Source organism: Taurulus bubalis (genome assembly GCF_910589615.1).
Source record: "Taurulus bubalis genome assembly, chromosome: 8".
NCBI classification, from domain to species: Eukaryota; Metazoa; Chordata; class Actinopteri; order Perciformes; family Cottidae; genus Taurulus; species Taurulus bubalis.
Window position 1 is genome coordinate 13,479,532 of NC_136596.1, and position 22,660 is coordinate 13,502,191.

General features: G+C 39.6%; 2 protein-coding genes across 2 annotated transcripts in view; one reads left to right on the plus strand and one right to left on the minus strand.

Annotated features, from left to right (window-relative positions):
• The window catches only part of mctp1a (multiple C2 domains, transmembrane 1a), a gene marked incomplete at its 5' end in the record, with an annotated part of 119,258 nt that extends 113,568 nt beyond the window's left edge, over nt 1-5,690 (minus strand). The window contains one exon of the mRNA XM_079221681.1: nt 5,166-5,690. Within this exon, the coding sequence (XP_079077807.1) occupies nt 5,166-5,690 (525 nt within the window). The remainder of the gene's footprint in view (nt 1-5,165) is intronic.
• Nucleotides 5,691-9,116: 3,426 nt separating this feature from the next.
• Nucleotides 9,117-21,038, plus strand: fam81b (family with sequence similarity 81 member B; the record flags this gene model as incomplete). The annotated part of the gene is made up of 8 exons (XM_079222881.1): nt 9,117-9,121; nt 9,373-9,583; nt 10,847-10,965; nt 13,118-13,247; nt 14,888-14,994; nt 18,248-18,380; nt 19,800-20,001; nt 20,917-21,038. The coding sequence occupies 8 exons, from the start codon at nt 9,117-9,119 to the stop codon at nt 21,036-21,038; spliced, it is 1,029 nt and encodes a 342-aa protein (XP_079079007.1).
• Between the last annotated feature and the right edge of the window lie 1,622 nt (nt 21,039-22,660).

The following is a 22,660-nucleotide window of genomic DNA, read 5'->3' on the forward strand; positions in this document are numbered from 1 at the left end:
TTGCCATCAGGACACTTCCAGAACGAGGCCACAGGCTGTTTCCAAGTGGCCATGATGCTGTTCTCACCACCCAAAAACAGCCACAAGCGAGACACATATTCCTACAGGACATACAAACATGGCTAATGTCACAGTCACTGTATTATCAAAAGAGGAAAATATCTCAAATCAAAGTTCCAGCAATTGTTCACAAGGTTTGGGATCTCAGTACATGTTGCATTCTAGCAACATGTACTGAGATCCCAAACCTTGTGAACAATTGTATTTAAATAAGGCATTGAAGATAGACAAACCATGATTTTACAGTGTCAAAATATATGCCGGGTTACTGACCAATTATGTATTCAGACACTGCAGTATTTAGAAATGTTTTACCAACAATGTACTAATTCAGTGGTTTAAAAGGGATGAATTAATTAAGCATTTGTCCAGGCCATGTTGTTCCAAAAACAGGTGTATTATCCACATTACCATTCACCCTGACCGATTGACATGAATAAAATACTCACTCAGCGTATATTACATCAGATATATTTAGCATTAAGCTTTGAGTGTATAGTCTCTGTGACACAAAAACCTACTTCCCTGGTTCACAAGCATTAACATATTGTAAAGTAGCAGAGCAGAACAGAAGAAAGAAAGGAGGGTTAGAGCTGCACCTCGCCTGGCGCAGGCGGGAGCAGCAAGAGGCGTTCACAATAAACTGCGATCAAGTCGGACAGTTTTCAGCTGACTGTGATATACACAGGAAGTCACAGAAAAATGACTTCCTGTTAGTTCCGATCTTTAGGCTACTTGTAGTTTACAGATCACGTTTGGATTTATTCATGTGTTTATAAATATATATTTATGAATAAATGTGTGTGTAGCTGCATCCTTTGTGTCATGTTATGTCTGCCTGTGAAATACATTACTACTGGTTTTGATATGTGTTGGATAAATAAGATTTTGTATTATCAACCACACAAGATATGTTTTTAGATTAAACTTGAGACTAATAGTCAACAATCCAGCGTTAAGTATTACAACTACACATAAAATAAAGATTTTCTACAACACGTGGTGTTTGCTGTCAGAAGAGCCAATCAAACAGCTCTCTGATGTGGTGACAGCCATGCGTTTCCCATCATGCACTGGGCCACGCAGTTGATGGAGAGCTACTGCGGCTCCTGGCTCTAAAATTGACGGCTGTCTTGATCTCGTGAGAATGTCGTTGGCCAGAGCAAGTCGGGACCAAGTCGGACATAAATCTAACCGGCATGCATTGCGCGCCGATTGCTGCCGATCGATTCTGCGCAGAACTGGCTCATCTCGAACGAGCCTATTGATTGAGAACTGGAAGCGGCGTACTGAATCTCAGAGTAACAGCACGAAATACTGAGACAGAGAACATTTCTCAATTAGCATGTTTTGTTGAGCAAAATCATTTATCTTTCTTGGAAAAAAAGAGATATGAAAATACACTACAAATTAATTAATTGCTAACTAATTGCATAAGCAGGGTGAGTAAACATAGGAAAGCAGGCCGATAAATGGGAAGACAATGAATAAATTCTTGCAACCGGTCCCGACAGTTGTTATCTGCACAATCAGTGGGAAAGAAGGAAGGCTGGCCGTGGATGGTAAAATGATGCTAACAGATGGCCGCTAACATACAGCGAAATTTCCTTCACCTCTGAAGATCACTGATTTCCCTCGCTTAGTTGACCCATGTATCTATGTGCGTATTTCTTCAGGTGCAGTAACGTTGTTACCTGGCCTCCATAAAGGTAGTTTAGACGTGAGGTCACGAGTCACGAGACGTAGCCGCTGGCTAATTAAGCCAGGTGCACACATTAGTTTGTCTAACGTTAACGTTACCTTACTTCCTTGTCACAAGAATTATGCAGTGGACAAAATGGCTGTGCAATTTCAGTTTCAAACACATTTCATTTTAGAATGTTGTTGTTTTCATTGATTGTTTATCATTATAAACTGTTACATTTTTTTTTTCAGGAGTTTTATTTAGTTTATTTATATTCTTCAGTTCAGCAAGCAACAGGAATGATTGGGAAGGTGTAGAAGTTTGGAACCGGGAGATGGCAGTAATGCAACATAAAGGATGCAAGCTGCTGTTAAAAACCACCAAAGAAGAAGAAGACTGCCAGATCGTTCTCCTTGTTCTGCCAGACCATCCAGCCCTTCTTCCCCCCCAGTACGACCCTGCCTGCTTGGACTTCTCCACCTTGTCTCTGTACCAGGACAGAGGCAAGATGGAGACCCCAAGATTCCTGCCTTCTTCCTTGTCTGTTTCCCTTGTGTGTCCTGCCTGAATAAATCTCTGCTTTCAACCCACCATTCCATCGTATTGCATTTGGGTCCTTCCACCAACTGTTACAATCAAGATGGGAAGTAGAAGCCTGCTCTACTCTTTGCTTTGTTTGTTTTTTGTTGCAAGAACAGGGTGAAATAAAGCAGTCCCCGGATCAGTCAATATTATTTTACGCGACACTGGGTTTCTACCAGGTCTCTCAGATAATGATAGAATAGGTTAGAAAAGGTTAGAAACCGAACAACACCGGAGAAGGAGAGAAGAGAGTGTAATCAGAACACTTTAGCTCAACTGACACAAGCACTGGAGACCACCTCATCCATCAATACGTTGTATGCATTTAGTGGAGTTGACACCAGACTTGAATAATGAACCACTTTGCTTCAGTGCCAATACGCATATATGAAAAACCAATTGAAACCTTTGTAGATCAAATAAAACCTAGCCTAAAGTGGAAGAAGAGACTAAAAAGGGATAATTCCTATAAAATATAACATGTTCAATTAGAGAGATAGAATGAGGAAGAACATGATTAATACCTCTTCTCCATGTGGAAAAACAGATGGTAGGACACAATATAGACCTATTTGTCTATTGCTTCAAAATGTATAAAATGTTGAGACAAGTAAAATATGGAGTGTGGAAAGGAGACCGAAACATTATATCTGTAAAATCACTAATAATTGTCCATTGCATCAGGTGCTTCCCTGTAGCCTTCACACTAGGCTACAGAAATGCACACACATTAAAATTTAACATCCCTGCATTGCAAGGAAAAGTTAAATGTGTTTATTGTTTTTCTTGAGTCAATAAAGAAAATGACTTACATAATTTGGCATTATTCCCTTCCACCACTTACTTTCCAAATCAAACTGCAAAATGGTATGTTTCATATATTCTTATCTGATTTATGAAATGGTGGCTTGGAGCATTTTAGTAATGAGAAATTGTATATATGAACCTAATGCTGGATTTGTGGATGACTGTAAAAGTGTGTGACTTTGATTTACAATCCTTGTTGGGTTAGGCAGCACATAAATGCATCGTCAATTCTGTATGTGCAAACAAATGCAATACATTTGCATGCCCAAAAATGCACACACATCAACGGTAGACCTTTTTAGCTAGATTACCTGTCTTTGTGTTGTGATGTTGAGTGTTTTTTTCACTGACTTCTTAATACTTGATTTCCCCCAATGTATTAAAAAAAGCATGCATAATCTCATCCGTTCTAATCTCCCCTCTCATCTTAATCTTATTTTATCACAAATCATATCATTATCTCTCGTCTTATCTCAGTTGACCTCATCTCATCCCTCATCGCCCCACATTACATTCAACCCTGTCTGATCTGTCTCTTAATTTATTTCCTCTAGTCACCCATCATATTGTGCCATCTTTTCCAAATTATTCTATACCTCTAACTTCATTTCATACTAGACTAAGATCATACTGTATATCTTACATCTGTGATTGTACATGCATACAGTCGTGCCAACAACAAACGTCTATCACTGACAAAAACTCGAGAAGATGATGCTGTCGCTGTCCGTCGTGTTTACCCCTACTCTCCTCTGGAATGGAAAATCAAACAAATGACGAACAGAACCTTGGATAAACATGGCAACAACAGGACGTAACTAATGTCTCTCACTGAATGTCAGACTTTATTTGGCAAAGTGAGATCCTGTGTATTATATAACTGAAGTGCTGTGATGAAGCTCGCAGGATCCGTTTCAATTAAGTCATTAATAGATGCTTTCTTTACCTCTTCAGCTAAGTGCACTGCACTATATGTAATGGATAAGACATCTTTGGCTATAACTTCAGTGGGGAGAAGTGTATGCTACTCATATGCTAAATCAATTTGAGACAGCGTTCTGGATGATGCTCAGAAAAGCAGGTCTGGAACACTTCAAGAGTGGTGAGATGAAAAGCTTTGCAATAACAGCTGCCACTGAAACCGAATGCACTGTCGACAGCACTGTTAAATATCAGAATAGCCCATCTGAAATGACATGGTACTATTGATTTGGACTACTACTGTCTAGTGGACAAGTCATGGGACCAGACATGACCTTAGAGACAGTTTACTTGTATTACTCATCAGACAACATTCTTCATATGATTTTAAAGGTTTTCTTTCAGACCTTTAAGGCTCTATGTCATTTTTGTGAATGAAGCATACCCTACTCACTAACACATCCCTTTGATATGATACTGTTCCCCCTAGAGCACCCTGACTCAGCATGTTGAGTTGTGTGAAAAGATATCCCCCATCAATCTCCAACTCTGCTAGTGGCATGCCTGCAAATTGGCCACTTTTCATGAAAGGGAAACATAAAATGAGCAAGCATAGCCCGGTTGCAGCTTCTGTTTACTGGCAAGAACAGCTGGACTGTGAAGCTAGGAGACAGAACCTATAGCCTACTGGAAGAAAAGCATGTGATCAGGCAAAAGGATGCAGATCAGAGCATAGATAAGAAATGCTATCAAGGAGTCTATCATTTGCACAGCCAAGATAATAACATGGGGTGACTGTGATGGTGACATGATAACAAAACAAGCAGATTGTGATGTAAGCTTGTTGTGGTGATGATCACAGAGGCACACACTGTCTGGTATTGGTTGTAGTCATATGGCCCATACAGTCCTATAAGGAAAGCATTGGACCAGCAAATTGATGAGTGCATCACATGACACAAGTCGTGAGCACGTCGCAGCACCACCATCACGAAACTTGTCTTCTTTATTTAATTTGCAGGGCAATGTAGCCCGTCTTTTTGCGAGAGATGCTTGCTAGAAACAGATAATCTACCAGATGCATGTTTTTACTACATGGGTCTTTACTCACAGAATCACTTGCGTTTTCACTCAGCTGCTCCTCCTCTCCCACCAGCGCGGCCGGGTCCACCACCAGTTTCTCGAAGCACGCCGAACCGAGCGAGGAGCTCTTCTGCTGGTACATGATCAGATGGGACACGAGGAGTTTTGGGCTCTCATGTGCCATCAACTCTGGTTTGCTCCCTGTGGCTCCAGAAGCTGCGCCCAGACGGTGTCCGTCGCTGCTGGGGCCCGGGACCTCGTCGCCCCCATGGGACTTCTTGTCCCCTTCAAAAGGCGCCGTTGGAGAGGAGCACAGATTTGGCTGAGACGATGAAAACACCCGGTCCAAGTGTTTCTTTTTCCTCTTAAACATCCATAACCCCGATTCCTTTTTGCTGCCCTGCGCGCCCCCGGCACCACGACGTTCCGACCCCAGTTTAGGACTCAGCCAAGGCTTGGTTTTCTCCTGGAAATTCTTCCACATCCTCCGCTGGTATGACAGAGACTCTTGTCCTTTGGCGGTGCCCTCATCCTTAGGTGATTTCTGCTCCATGGTGCCTGTGCAGCAGCCAACCAGCCTGAGCACACACTGAATAGTGGAAGAATGACAGTTACGCTGCTTCAGCTCGGGAGCACTTTCACTGATGATCCGTTTAGAGCGCCAAGAAGGAGACGCACGGTGAGATGAGGAAGGGGGTGTTAGTCTCCAACTAACCTTGCAGCAGCACTGTGGGTTCTGTGTGACACGCTGTGCAGCACGCTTGTTAGACGGCAAGCATTAGTCTGTTGAAGGTATGTGTCAGCTAAGTGGTGAAGTTAGGACATACGCAGCGGCTTCTGCAGGACTACCTGGAAATGCTTCGGTAAGCGCTCCGCTTGGTTGTTGGTGGCTCTTGTGCCTCCGCTCTGCCCAGTGTGCTTTACAAAGGTTTAGTCAACTTGAACTTCCCAATTAATTGTTGTATTCAAATGAATGACGAAGGCTGCACCGCGCCTCCCTCTGGCCAACCATGTCACTCGACTGAATAATCTGGAGGCTGGCGATTGCATAACGCAACCCCAAAATGCCTCGTGGAGATATTTAGAATTCAACTGTGGATCCTCTGTCACCCACATGTGATGGCGCCTGGTGATTTTCAGCCTCTAGAGTCACTTACAAAACCGTGACCTTGGTCAATATTGTGTTTAGTGTGGATGTTCTTGCACCGTAGCTATATATTTGTATATCTTCTCTGTCAAAGAGGTCAGGCTGCAGTAAATGTTATCACCCACACGCAGCAGCGAGCAGGCAGCGCTCAACAACCATCTCTCTTTTTGGATGCTGTGCTGCTGCTATGCATAACTCATTATGTCTCCCCCTCTGGCCCTTGCTTCATCGCTGGCCTGTTCCGTCCCCCTGGTTAACATTGTGCCCACTATCCTGTAAACAAACACCCAGACAGTAACTACAAGAGTGAATACCTCTCTCATCTAACTCCACAGAATGACCTTTTATTTGCAAACAGGGCTGCTGAAAATTTACTTTTTAGGGGAATGTTAGAACTGGATGAACTGAGAGTCCAAGGACTTGCATGCTGCTGGCATGGACATGTATTCATGTGAGACACTTGTGGTGATATATAACCTGGTGTCACTTGTGATAGAAGTGATGTTGAAGGTGTGAGTGGCACTGACAAAGCTTTCTGTTTCGAGCTCTTGACCTCGACCCTCGAATAATGATAAAATGATAATCAGCCTTTAGTGTTGTGTGGTAATATATGGCAACACTGACCTTAATAGAAGAATACTTAATTTAACTTTTAACTTTTTTTTCTGACACATGGACACATCTGTGAGTAATTCGGATGTACATCAAACATGAGATGACAAGCCAATGACAAGTTTTGTTGTAGGGATCACTTGGTTGATATTGCATCCATCGTACATACAACACGTTTATGACAACCAGGGGGCACTGGCAGCAACATAGGGCACAGCCCTGAACCCCTCTCAGTTAAATAGATGGTAATGTGAGCCAAACAATTCCTTTCAGCTACCATCAGCTTTTCTGGATAACTGATGAGTCTGCAGCGAGCAGGCCTTTTCTCTTAATGATCCTTGAATGTGCACACACACCTACACAGACAGACAATTAAAAACTCATAATCCGTTCCACTGACTGAAACTGCAAGTAATTCAATGGCTTGAATATTACTAGAATACCCCGCTGTATGATAATGTAGGTCAGGTCCTGGTTAAATGAAACACAATAAGGCCATTTTCACTGAGTCATGCCTCTCGTAATACATTCAGTCAGAGAAAAGCTCAGTGTTCAATGGATAGCTAGTTATATTGTGTGAGATGAAACAGCCGATGGAAAGAATACGGAGCTCAATTGGCCAATATTCCCTTACCGCCTGTGCCCAGTTCATATATTCACGTATTCTCTTTTCTAGCTTCAGCCACAGTTGCCTATATGACCTCTTAGTGCTGGCCAATTAACAGGCCAACTTTGATCTGAATATTAGAATTGAATGTGAAGATGCTATAATTTATGTTCATTATCTGTAATAAACTACGTTCACATAATGAAAACTTTAAACCATTCATGATGAAGGTATTTACTTCCACCCTTATTAAGCTCTAGTAAAAGGATGTGCAATGTAAAAATTAAATAAATAAATACATCTAAGTAAAGTGATACCAATAAAGTGAAGAACTAACTTATGATTACATTACAAAACATTTTTTACTAAACAGATTTCTGTATTATAAAGTAATTAACCATCCAGGTCATAGAATATCTAGGAACTATCTCAAAGGCATCTGGACAGTCTAGGTGCCTTTGACAAACAAATGTTTTGAGAGCATTTGATATTTGACGTGGACTGATCAATCAATCAGCTACATTTATTAGAGTTTAACCCTCCTGTTGTCTTGGATTCAAAATGACCAATCAACACACATACATACACTCATACACGGGTCATTTTGACCCCAAGACAACGGGAGGGTTAAGTCATGTTCACACTCAGCATTCTAGTTTGCCGAGTTAAGCTGCTTCACCAAGTATACTCAGCAGTATTCTCGCATTACTGTGTTGACAAATTCACACTGGTAGGCCGGCACACCCCACTCAAGGAGACCACAGTTACTATGTGACAACAAAAACACATGAACTCAAGAGCCGGCCGCCAGAAGAATAGCTCAGGCCTGTGAGTATTCTAAACTTTAAAACATAAAAAGAGGTGCTTCATATGTTGTTGTTAAAGAAGAGAACATATTATATTGCCTTATATTGTTCTCATTGTGCCCAGATAGGACTAACACATGTTTGTATTGATTTTAACAATTAACAATAATACAATAATAATACATTTAACACTGCAGTAAGGTTGACAACGCAGATTATAAATCATTTGAGTAAAAACTATTGTATATCTTACCACAATATGTAATATGTTTTTTTTTCTCCTTTTTTTTAGACAAGAAGAATGTCACACAGGTTAAAGTTACAGCCCTATCAGAACCCCACCAGGTGACTCTTTGAATTGATTGATTGATTGAATTACTCTGTTGTAGATGTATTTCTTTTCTTTTTTCTATTTTATTTCTATTTCATTATTCTTATCATTTGAATGTATTCCTTCTAATGCTATTGTGATGTCCCTTTTGGCTGTCGGTCTGACCCCTCTGGGTTATCGAGATTTATATCAGATAAACAACATTTTATTAATGTAAAAAATGTAATTCTATTTTAACCATTACAACTATTACATTTCATTCATATTTTCACCTTCTTAGTTCCTGTGGGTCACTAATTTAGTTATAAAATTAATCTGTGTCCAAGAGGTAGATAAGTTGTATTTCCCCTCACTGATGGGATGGAACTACAGTTGGGACCCACGAGCGACCTTTGTAACACCGCTGTGAACCACATTGATCAAATTAATCCTTAATCCACAATAGCTTCAGACAAGGTGACAGAAAGCACAGGGACATGAAGTGAGTGAGAGCTCTAATATGGGGATGACCTGAGGGTATGAAAACTAATGCACATCATCTCATTCCGTCTTCATTATTCTTCTGGGTGGATGAATGCTGAACATTACTTTTTATTCCTGAACATATTGCCTCCAGTGATAGAAAATGCCAACTTTTCATGATCCCTCATTTACCAAAATCAATAAGAAAGAGCTGATAAACTTTAAGAACTCACAGCTTGTTTATCTGTCTCTGTTTACTTCCTCACTAAGGCCTGACCAGGTCTTGGAGGGCGGTCTCAGCAGTCAGGAGAGGACACTGGCTGTGCTGCTGGAACAGGCCTGCAGGATCAAACAGGAGGTGGCAGCAGGTCTGCAGTCCGCCCAGGGCTCCGTCCAGGTTGAGGCATTGTCCCGCAAGCTGCTAGAGAATCACATACTGATCATCACACGCATTGTCAAGCAGCTTAGCATGGACATACAGGTATACAAGTGGGTTGATGGAGTGCCGTTCTATGGAAATGTACGAATGCATTTATTTGTATTGTTGCCATGAGTTCTGTAGCCTCTTTTGTCTAAAATATCTTCTCATTATGTGGAGCAAGTCATATACTTTGTGTGGACTCCCTTTTCTCTCTACCCGTCTAGTTGTTCTTACTCCTTCTTTTATCTGCTTTTCTCTCCTCTCCTCTCTTTTGATGTGCAGCAGCACATGCCCGGACACACACTCTCTTGTGCCCGCAAACTCACATCTGATTTGATTACACCTGATAGAATGGTGCAGCGCCTGAGCAACGCCTGCCCGACTCCTCGTCAACATCAGCTGTGGTTATTTTGTCTGTATAAGCAGAACATTAATGATGTACACAGTATCTGGTAAAATACATACTGCCACGTTACACACTAACAAATGAGTGCTTGGAGTCATCTTTGGCTGAGCAGAAGATCAAGCCACATTATGATAACTGCCTTATAGAAACATAGAACAAAATTAAATACATTACTTCATTGGAGCATACCAAATAGGCCATTAACATGATTAGAGACTGTCATTATCTGAAATATTACATGAATGCCTGTGTAGTGACTGATCTCCGTGACTAGCCACTTGGCTGGGTGCGGAAGAAGATCCTGTTCCTTACTTGCTTTTTCAGAAAGAGTCCAGGCCGTTCGTATATATTTGGGTGAGGTTCCCGTTTAATTCATTATATTTCACTGCTGATAATACAAGTTGTTGTATTGGTTTCCTGGTCTCCCTCTGAAGTGTCTTGGTAGCAGTAAAAACCGTGTGATCTCCCCATCACCCATGCGTCATTACCCCATGTCAGTTGCACCTGTGCCCCATATATAAACTACCAGTATACTACCATAATAAAATACACAGACATAACTAATGGCTCCTACAGCCTAAAAGCTCATTAATTCAGCACACGAAGAAGTAAAAGGCTAAGGCTTGACATGAATATACTGGTAAATCCAATGATGGTGGGGACATTTCTGGCAGTCTTAAAGGATCTTTTTCAGCAAAGGACATAATGAAGTATTTGGTTATTTGTCCTCATTAAAAGGAGGGGCAGAAAGGGAATTGACACATTATTTTCTATTGTCATCTTTCATTTTCTGCCAGATTCCAAACCAACTATATTATAGATATAATAAATGCTTTGTTTGTACATTTTGTTTCATCTGTATTTTACTGCTGATTGACATACACCTGAAATAGACAGGCTGTCTTTGTTCTGAGCAGGCCCTGAAGAGACAGATCGCCCAGCGGGACTCCATCACCTCTGAAACCACAATGGCTGTTCAAAGCCTGGACCAGAAGAACGTGGCTGGCATTGGAGACCTGAGAGGCAGAGTAGCCAGGTATGCACACCAGGTCAGATAATGTCTGCAAACACCGAGGTACAAACTGTTTAGAGTGTTAACAAATACAGCAATGTAACTACTGCCAAGCTAGTGCTACTGCTACTGCTAACACATTAAAACTTTCCTCCAAAGCATTATTTGGAGGGATTGTATAATTATTTAGACCCAGGTCTGGTACACAAGTGATTTGACGGATTCTCTGGTTTTTGCTTTTATCCTACTTATTTTCTCTTCCTCTAATGAAGTGCAATTGTATAGCCTGCATCCTGTCTGGCAGATCTTCACAGTCTCACAACTTCTAATCGTCATGGCATCGTCTCTGACACTCACACACACACACACACACACACACACACACACACACACACACACACACACACACACACACACATACACACACACACACACACACACACACACACACACACACACACACACATGCACACATTCATTATTTCCTTCTCACCACAGTGAAGGAAGGTACAGTATAGGCTTGAACACACTCTAGCTGCTGGTGATCACTTGTTCATTAGCTTGTTAGGATTGTGTTTCTTTGCAGTGTGGTGACCTAGGCTAAATTATTTTAAACATCCCTGGCAATAATGTGTGTTTTCATCAGACAGTAGATGGATGTTGTGAACATCTTATTTCACAGCTGGCCTGCTTCCTCCATGGTGTTTAAGAGATCAGTGGTAAGAGGGGATATTGCTTATTACTTAACAAACAGCTGATTTATGATCCAATAAAAGCTGTAGAAAAACCTCAGGCCAAATGACCTATGGTGCATTAGTCATAAATAATCAAGCAAGTTAATGATGAGCCCCAGTGCCCACAAACCTGGGGACAGAATTCTTCATCAGGAGCTTCTCCTCACTCTCCTCGTACTAAGTCCTCGTACTCTCATGAATCCATACCAGAGACGGCAAAAAAAAATTCACAGCCTGGCCTTACAAGAGCATATAAGTCAATGTTACATGATTATAATACAATTCAACCATAAATATTAACATAAACCATGAATATGACTTGAGAGGACTTAATTAAAGTAAAATTTTGCAGACATACTGTTAACTCATAGTGCTATTTTATAGTAGAAAAAGGCAATGATATGCATAATTAAAAAGAGTAAATACATTTATTTTTTTCGGATTTTCCTTCCTTATCAACCAATAAATCAGTAACACATATACTGCTATATGAACCTCCTCACAAGTGTTTTCTGCATATTGGACATTTTGAAATTATTCAAATAACCCTTGTGGTTGAGGAGATATTCTGTATTTAGTATGGGTAAATCCTTCCAAATCTTTTTGAAAAATGCCTGGGGCTTAACCGGGGTTAAAAAGGGGGCAAGTGGTTTTTGATAAGTTATATTGTTCTGTGAAACCCTTTATGGAAGCACTGTAATGGTCTAAAGGGAAATAACCCTCATTTCACACTGGGCATCTTTATAATTAGTTGTTAACTTTTTGTTGTTGACCTAGCGTTTTACAAATATTATATTGATATGAACACAGTAACCCTGATAGAGAAGGGGAGGGAGAGTTTTTACTGGTTTAGTGATAGCATCTTCAATTTAGCACAGGAAGAAAGAGAGCTGCATAACAACGCTGACAATAAGGATCATCATATTACATAAACTGAACAGAGAACATGTTGACGTAAGCTGTGGCATGAGAGGATGTGAAGTATTTTTTCACAACCTGCTGGTTGTTTTTGGTGATACATTTATTATTTATTTATTTTTTATTTAGAAACTACTTTACTCATTAGATTGTTTGTCATGTTTTGCCTGTGTTTCCACCAGTAATTCATCAATAGATTCAAACGTATCCACTGTCTCATTCAAATGTGTTAAGTGAGCATTCAAAGGATAAAAGAGTACTGCTTAGGATTCAGCAGAGCCTTCTTCTGGCTGCCATTAGCTCGCCTTGGAAATTACTCATAAGGGCATCTGTCTGATTTCTTTCCAATCTGCCTGTTTGTCTACCGTCTGAACTGAGTGTGCTTCAGAAAGCGCCTTCTCCCTGTTCTTAGTCTTTCGCTCATCTCCCTGATTTAACTTTTTCATTTTTCCCGCTTAACTTTTCTCAACTCCCTCCCATTCAACTATCCTCATTCAGTGTTCCCTCTCTGCTTCCCATGTCAGGTGTGATGCCAGCATCGCCACGCTGAGCGCTGACATGAGCAATGCGGAGCGGCAAGGGATTAGACTGCAGCAGGAGGTGGCAGAGCTCAGGTCAGCCGCAGATGCACGGCTCAAAGAGCTGCAAGTCAAGGTGAGCGGTGGTGCGCAAATGCTGACAAGAGTAAAGCAGCACTTTAAACCACACTATATACAAAGTATCTAAACACCAGTGTCAAAAAGAATCTTCATACGTCTTTAAAAGTTAATTATTTGATAAATACTTGGACATCAAATCATTCTTCATCTGTGTAAAGCTCAAGACATTAAAACTTGTCGGAATTGCCCAGGAGGAAACATTCAAATATCTGCAATATTGCAAAGCTTAAATGGTACATTGCATATTTGTAACCATAATAATGTCCCATGGATTGCTATGACGTTAGTTTTTCAGACATTTATGATCCACAGAAAATTAACCTAATGAAGTTGGTCATCCCGGCTGTTCCTCTAGCGCCACCAGCAGGTTGACAATTCAACTATAGGATGGATTACCATGAAATTTGAGACAGACGTTCATGGTTCCCAGAGGGTGATTTCTAATGACTTAATGATCTCCTGACTTTTCCATGACGTTGACATTTGTGGTTTTGAGTGAAATGTCTCAACAACTGATGGATTGCCATCAAAACTTTGGTCTGACTTCATCGATTGCTTCACTTTTCATCATTCACTCATTCAATTTGCCCAATAGTTTAGATTATGTCCAAATATCTGCACAACCTTTACTTGGGTTTATTGCTAATTAGAAAGTGTTAGCATGCTAACACACTTAACTAAGATGATAAACACGTTAGAACATTATACCTGTTAAACATCAGCATGTTAGCATTATAATTGTGAGTATTCTGGCATAGCATTTAGCGCAAAGCCCCACTTTACCTAAATACAGATTTAAAGACCCATCTACATTGCTTAATGGTTAATGTTCTTCTCATATTTCTTAAATTATGCCGTATTGCAAAGTCTACAACCCAAACCTAGTCCTTACCTTACTACTATGAGATAGTGTTGAGCCTGAGGTTCATTTGAATACTCAATTCTCAAATTTAAGGAATTTATTTAGGTATAAAAGGGGCTATTACATTTATTTAAATGCAGCTTGCATAAAGGACATAATAATCTGGCAGTATACAGGGTTGTTTGCTGTTTACCCTCAAGAGGATGGCTGGCTGTTTGGCAGGTGAGTTGGAGCTTACTGCCGCTTAGTGAGACTGGCCTTATCAATTAAAGTCAGGGGGCGCAACCACAGACTCTAAAATGAGAAATATGATGAGAAATTAATTCAAACAGGGATTTACAGCTTTTAGTGCACTTTCGGGTCACATTTTCTTTACAAGCTAAATATAATACAAAGTACAACAACACTGGATCAGGACAAATGTTACAATACTCTCCATCACTTTACTAAATCCAAAGCCTACCACAACTGCCCTCAACCACACTCACCTCACATTGAGCCTGCACTCACTCATGTTGGTGGCACAAAATCATTGTGATGGCAGCACATTAGCTGTGGAGCAGTGGTCAAGCATGTGCCATAAAGATAATTGAAAAAGCAAAGAAAGTGGGTCACCGCTGTTACTCCCAGTCCTTACTGGCCACAGGAGTTGTGCAGCAGCTCAATCAGCTCGACTCAGCAGAAACCACAGAGGATAAGGATCATGGAGCCGGCACCACAAGATGCGCCAAATGTCACATAACAGCATGTGTTTGTGTGTTTTCTTTTTCCAGCTTTATCACGACCTGTGGAGGCTGGAGGCCTCAATGGCGGAACATTCCCAGGATCAAAAGATCTCTATGGCGGATCTGCATACAAAAGTTAAACTACTAGAAACCAGGTAATTAGGTCATTAGTTCAAGAGGAAGCACAATCAAAAAACACCTGGGTTACTTGTTTAAATGCTATGTAATGTTTTAGTTTGATTTATTATTTTTGTTTCCTCTCAAGGGCTGACCTCGGTGCACAGTGGTGCTTCTGTACATTAACAGCATATAGTTAACAGTTATTACGGGTAGCTTGGACAACAAAAATGGCTCGCAAGTGATACTGCACAGCAACACATCCTATCTTGTAATTCTCATGATTTCTGCAGGCATTCAGGATTCATCTGATTATCAAACATATATGTTGCAAAGTTGTATTATAATATAAACATTAACATGAGGATATATTTTTTTCTGCAATAATTGGCTTAGTGTTCTTGTAAAAATGCTGATACGTATGTGGACGTAAATTATAATTTAACATGTCTTTAAACATGAGTTTGCAATGTTGTTGTTTTTTGTTTTATCTATCTTCTCCAGACTTTACTTTCTTGAAGACTATACTGTTTTTCAGTTTGCTGTTTGTGATTGGGAAATATGGAAACTTGCCTAAACTTGCTAACTTGCCTTTCAGCAGCGCTCTGCAAGAAATAATTGATGTTCCCTTTTTCATTCTGCCCAGACTCAAATATAATAATCTATGAATTACTAATTAACTGATCAAATACTATCCCAGTCAGTCCTAACTCTCTATAGCTGGGCATTTCAGAGTCATGACCATCTCAACTTTTGTTCCTAGAGGACGAGAAAAGCTGCTCGTTATGTTGATTTACTAAACCATTTGACAAATGTACTCAATTGGCAACAAAATGCAAAATTAACCCTATAGTTTTACTATGGTGGATATAGTACATATATAGTATATCTGTAATGGAAACAGGGTTACTGATCATGTAAAAATAGATGAAAAGCAACATTGTCTGTGTGTTTCTGAACCATGTAGAACAAGGGTGTCAAACTCATTTTTACCACGGGCCACATCAGCATCATGGTCGTCCTCAAAGGGCCGGTTGTACCTGTAACACTATATACATTTAACTCCTCCCGAACATAATGTTAACTGTCTTTGTATTAGATTATTGTTTATTCAAGTGTAAAAATATTGTACATGCATTTATATAAATGTAAAAATATATGGAAGCAAATTTCTCTGTTACTATGATAGAAGTCCATTTAATTTAGGGTTAAGAAACCCACATTGCTAAAGATCAAATTTAAAACAGAAGAAAATAACAAAGACAAAGATCAAACGCACGTTGTTATATTAACTTTCTTCAAAGCTTTTTTGTCACAGTTGAGAAGGACATAACTGGTCCAACAAATAATTGTGAACAAATAAAGACATGCATGTGGTCTGGGGCAGTGGTTCAATTGGTCTGGGGCAGTGGTTCTGAACTGATCTGGGGCAGTAGTTCTGAACTGGTCTGGCTGCAGAACCCGCCTTGACCCCTTAATGACAAGCTGAGATCCAATGCGAGGAACATTTTCAACTTCTCAAATTGATTTAATGATATGGTTCAGTTTAAACCTGAGAAAGTACACAATATCAGTATGCCAACACAATTTTTTTTTTAATATTCCCTTTTACACTCAATTAAAAACCCAAAAGTGCATCTTAAGGACATGAGGTAACACAACACACATAATATTTTTATAACTTCAACCTTTTTTAACAGACTCAGTGTTTTCATGCACAAACATGGAATAAAAAAGTCGGTAATGAAGCTTAACCATCACAAGTAGTCCAACGTGTAAACTCATGCAAGTAAAGCGTGTTGTGAACGCAGCATTGAGGAGTGTGATTAGATGGCGCTCCGCTGCATAACAAATCTCCTTCAAAATAAAAGCCCATGCAAAGGTCCGCAATTCACTGAAAACGGGTCCGTGAAGCCGTCGCGGGCCACATAAAATGACGCAGATTTTGCGTCCTCCTGGCTTTTTGTACAACGTCAAAGTGAAACCTTATCAGCTCTCTTACCACCTATTTAAGAATGAGTCACAACTAAAACTACCAATTTTGTTAAAGGAAACTTAAGCACAGTGTGCACTGTCTCAAAACCACATCAACTTGAAAACCCTCCTCTGTGATGCCTCCACACACTACGTCCAGTTGCCCACAGTTACTTCTCACAGTTAGTGCCACTGACAAACAAATCACACATGCTTGAAGATTCAGATAGGCTCAAGAACACAACAACCGCAATCACATGTCGGTACACTGACCATTTTACAATAGGGAAATGATTAACCTCCTTGGAGACAAGCAGATTCTGAAAGCTCATCTAACACTATCTAATCAGCTGTCCTGTTGTCTACTAGGCCTGGCCAAACAATTGTCAACATTAGCCAGATTAGCCTGCCAGCGCAGAGTTATAAATGAGGTATCTCTGTTGCAGCATTCTGAATAGATACATGACTTTGTAGCAGGAGTCAGATTTGTATTGCAGGCAAACAGACACACACATAGTCCTGGCATTTGCCTCATTGATTTCCTTAGGACAAATCCCTTGAATTGGAGGAAAGAAAGTCAATTGAATTGAGCTTCCAATATGTTTAATATATAAAAGAAAATGTTGATGAGACACTGCCTATCGTGTGTTATGTTACAATACAGCCCACATAATATTTCACTCAGTGTGTCTAGGTTGCAGCTTTCATCTGAGACATTTTAACATTGTTGTCCCAATGGGCTTATGTGAGTAATGTGAGATACATAAAGTTATATAAATGGCAACCCAGTCCAATATTACAGGGAGCGGGAGATTTGTTTTGCTCCACCAAACAAACAGTGTTCAGAGCTACAAAAAGGTCATAAGATCAACCTCAAGTGTTTCTTAAGTGTTCATGCAGCATCCTTCCACCACAAGAATGTGGGTTTGTGTGTCCTTATGCCGAAATAGCAACAGCACTCAACCTCAAAGTAACCGTGCTCTGCTGTGGCTGGCATCAACCACCATCAACAAGGGGGGGGCTAAAGTATTGGTTATGGAAACAGATAAATTCTTATTCCCGAGCCAAGCACCAAGTAGTGCCAAGTAGGAGCTGTATATAATGGGCCTAAATTTACAGTAAGGCTTCCAGCTAGCTATCCAGCTATAGTCTGTATACATTTTAGAAACATTTATAAACTAAACTAATCTACTAATGGCATTTTCAGTGTCTAGTTTTAAAAGAAAAATGCAATTCAAGGAATTTTCATCTGTGTCTGCATTTTCAAACGTAAAGCCGGCAGCATTTGTCTTCTTTCTATTGCTGATGGCTTTGCAGGATGTCAGGTGACCTGAAGGAAGCCAAGGAGCAGACGGATTCGCTGAGGAAGCGGACAGAACAGTTCAACAGCTTGGCCCAGACTCATGCGGAAAGCAGCCAGCAGCACCGCACACAACTGCAGGACAAAATGGTACCGTAGCGTCAGATAGTTATCAGTTTGACCAACAGCTCATGCAATTATGTTCACAATATCACCATTCAGGTAATACGCAGGCCATATTCAGATATGGTATGTCTGTATTCTGTATCTTTGCCTCTTTTGCCTTTTCATGCCTCTACATAAAAAAATTAAATGATGCCTGCGATATGATTACACACGTACAGTTACAGTAATCAAAAGTAATATGGTTATGACTTTGGAAAGCTTTTGTAACTCCTTCAGACTGCAAATTATCTTTTAGTGAAGCAGTGCAGATAATTACAAAGCTCTGCTTAGGTTAAGAGCATGCAAAAATACTGATGCAGAACATATTGACCGATTTTTTAAATCTGTCGACATTTAGGTCACATTTTAACCAAACCTTTTTAACAAGCATGATTCCAGCTTTGTGGTAAAGATACTTAGTAGTACTTTTACACAGAAGTGGGGATGTCTCCGATTTCAACGACAGTCACATATCTATCATAGTTGAATTACTTTAATAATAAGCTGGTTATGCTATCGTTAAGTGCACACAAACTACCTTGCCAAAACCAGGGACTTTCAGATGGTCAGTCTAACACTCTGCCAACTGAGCTATTTCAGCTTGTCCACTAGGATGTTGTCAACAAAAAAAAAAACATTAACTCAAACCAATATCGAAATATTAAACATATATGTGTGTATATATATGTATATACACATATTTATACACACACTTAAATTAAATACTGTAACTTCAGCAGGACATAAACACAATATGTTGTCTATTGTTGAAACCATTTTACTCGTAGGTCTAGAGACAGTGTTAAGAATTTTATATAGTGGACTGTTCATATTCAACATTTGACTCAAAAATAAAAAGTAAAAACTAGGCTTCTTGTATAGAATTAAATGATGTCTGCCTTCTTCAAAGCATAGAACTATTTTGCAGTCAACATTCTTGTCTTGACTGGAGATATTCGGTACTGTGAAGCAGCCTCATCAACACACACTGTTAAACCCAGAGTATCATCGTGCATTACGCTTTATCACTAAGGACACATCTTAGACTCATCATTGTTCTCTGTATCACACGGTTGGATGGATTTCCTCACATCTCTTCTTTCATTTAGATTTAGAGTACAACATCCAGTAAATACTTAACCTTATAGATATCCTTTGTGGGTTCAAGTACTATGATCATTTAAACTATATATACTTTTTATTTATATTACTTGTGTTTTATTTAACTATGTGTCTCTTGTGGGCACTTTACCCATCTGCTGCTGTAATCCTGCAGTTTCCCCACTGCGGGACTAATAAAGGAATATCTAATTTTATCTTTTTACTAAATTAAAGGACTGGTCACGTAAAAACTCTCACACAGTGCTGCGCGTTTGAAATCTTTGTTGTGTGTTTTGTATTCAGTTAGAGGCAGAGTCTAGATCAGCTGTCCGACTACGTGCTCTGGAGGCCCGTGTGGAGCAGTTTGAGGCCCAGCGGGGTCAGACCGACCGCAGTCGGGCCGATCAGTTGAAGCGCTCTGAAACCATACTCCGTAAAAGAGAGACCTCAGTGGAGAGCAGCCTTCGTTGTGAGCTGCAGCTGCTCAAACAGGAATACCACAAAGGTGGGTGATCACTGTCTATAACGTGCTGTCATTAGAGAGTAAACACACACACACATAGTGTACATATGCACGTCAAGGAGAAATGCACATGCAGAAAAGCTTCACAAGAGTCAGCAAAAGATACTGTTCATAAGTAGTCATAAGTTGAAGTGACATGACTACTCCCTTAATATTTACTAATATATATTTACTGTATATATGAGGAATATTAGCTCCTAGTCTTAAATGCAAATACAGCAGGACTTTTAGCCAGATTAAATTAGACAGATGTGAGCAACAGCTGCTTCAAGCGACCAGAAAGCTAATAGGTCATACATAGGCAGCCCGGTACCGCAGCTCCGCTCGGCATCAAGCTGCTGTTGACATCCATCCCCATCTCACTGCCAATTGGAATCTCATTTACTGGGAGCTCTGGCAAAAGATGTCAAAACCGTCCCCACTTTGCAGTCTCCAGTGCTTATTAAAGTGTAGACAAATAGAAAAGGGGCAGAGGCTTCCTCCATCAAATAAAAGCAGGAGTGAACTGCCCTATGAATCATCGCTCATCCACCGCTCTGTGTAAGAGAGCCATCCATCCATTGCTCTATTTTAAGTATAGGATGGAACGATGGCAGGAGTTGGTATTAGAGGGGAGAAGAGCAATACATATTTGATGAATGTCGTAAATATTCGTGGCAAGACAGGCGTGGAGTCAGAAAAAGAAGAGATTTAATATCCCAACATTGTAGAAGAACGTTTATTCCTGCACCTCAGACACCGGCATGCATCATGTAAAAATATTTCCAGTATGCTCTTAACTACCAATGAAGTCATGATAACTGATTGTTAAATAACTTTAACCAGAGATCAGAAATAGAGATCGGTAGGGCATTAGTAATGTGTATCTTCTGCACACCCTGCTTCTCTTTGGAACAGGGTTCCTGGCTGTGCATGACGCAATTGACTCCCTGAGGCAGATAGGTGACATCAAATCCCGCCTTGACAAGGAGAAGCTTCAGAAGGATATCAGGGATGTCTGCAGCAAGCTGGCTCAATGACTTGTGACATAATTAACTGGAGAGGAGCTCCTTGTTACTGTCACACCTATAATGAAGCAATAGCTTGAATCCAACTTTTTTCAAAACAAAAAGCATACCAGTCAGTTTGAGTTTCTGTTTCATCACTGGCTTTATTCATATCATATTCTATGAGCCCACAACTATATTTAACTCAATCACTCTTTGAAAATCAGAGACATTATCTTGTGCTTTGAAGTACAATCCCATTTGTGAAATGTTCATGAACTTGATTACACACAGACCTCACAATGACATTATGTGCAATTTAAAAAGGCAAGACCATTTCACTTTATCTCACTCATCTTTGTTCCCAGATTTGTCACTATGTGTTAAGATTGTGAGAATGTAAGTGCTTTTTTATTTTAACAAATAAAAATGTAATAATATATATGAAATGTTATTGTGTCATGTTATTATTCATTAATGTATTCATTATATATGCACGTGCACACACAATGTGATTATAAAAGAAGATAGGAATGAACTGTCTGTATCATCGCATACACCATGAAATACCATTTGGAAATCAATGTGGCACTATTTGTGAATCTAAAGGTGTTGAATTACTTTAATAATAAGCAGGTTGTGCCATCATTAAGTGCACACAAAACACCCTGCCGAAACCAGGGATCGAACCAGGGACCTTTAGATCTTCAGTCTAACGCTCTCCCAACTGAGCTATTTCGGCTTGTCTATTAAAAGGTTGTCAAAAAACAAAAAAAAATCAAACCAATATCAAAATATTATACACACATGTATACACACACGCTTAAATTAAATAAAATACTGTAACAAGGCTATATATATATATATATATATATATATATATATATATATATATATATATAGAGAGAGAGCGAGAGAGAGATATGTATATATATATATATATATATATATATATATATATATATATATATATATATATATATAGAGAGAGAGAGAGAGAGAGAGATGTATAAACAAATATACCATAATCACACACTTTACAGGAATGTGATGTGTTTAGACTAATACACAGTATGTTTGAATAAATAATTCATACTGTCTAATATAAGTAAATGACATACAGGCAATTCGTAACCCTCCTGCTGTGTTCGACCACTTTTGAACCCACCAATTTTTAGAAAGTGCATTTTTTTTTAAGAAAAGAGGATATTTTTCAACATCCTCGTTTGTCTTGTTTTTTAAAGAAGGCCTTTTTCATGCATGCTTTCTGAATAAATGCGTATGTACAATAACATGCATTACTCCCGCAATTATTTTCTGTCATTATCAATCTTTATTGCCGTGTTTATCAATTCAGTTATTTAGTGACACGTCCTGTATATACAATAGTCTACGACAGCGTAGATGTGAAAAGTGAAGTTTGGCCAGTAGGGGGATCATCTTGGTAAATGAAACTTACGGAACAGAAAGTAAAACTTACTGAGCTGACAGAGAAAGCGACGGCTCACTGACGGTGAGGTCTCAATGTTTTTCCGTTTAAATGCGCTCTATTTGTCTTGTTTTATAAAAAAAAGAATGTAAATGAAATAGCCACAGTCATGATAACGTGTAAGATAGACTCATAGCGTTTAGGCTGGTGTATAATCATCCTGTGT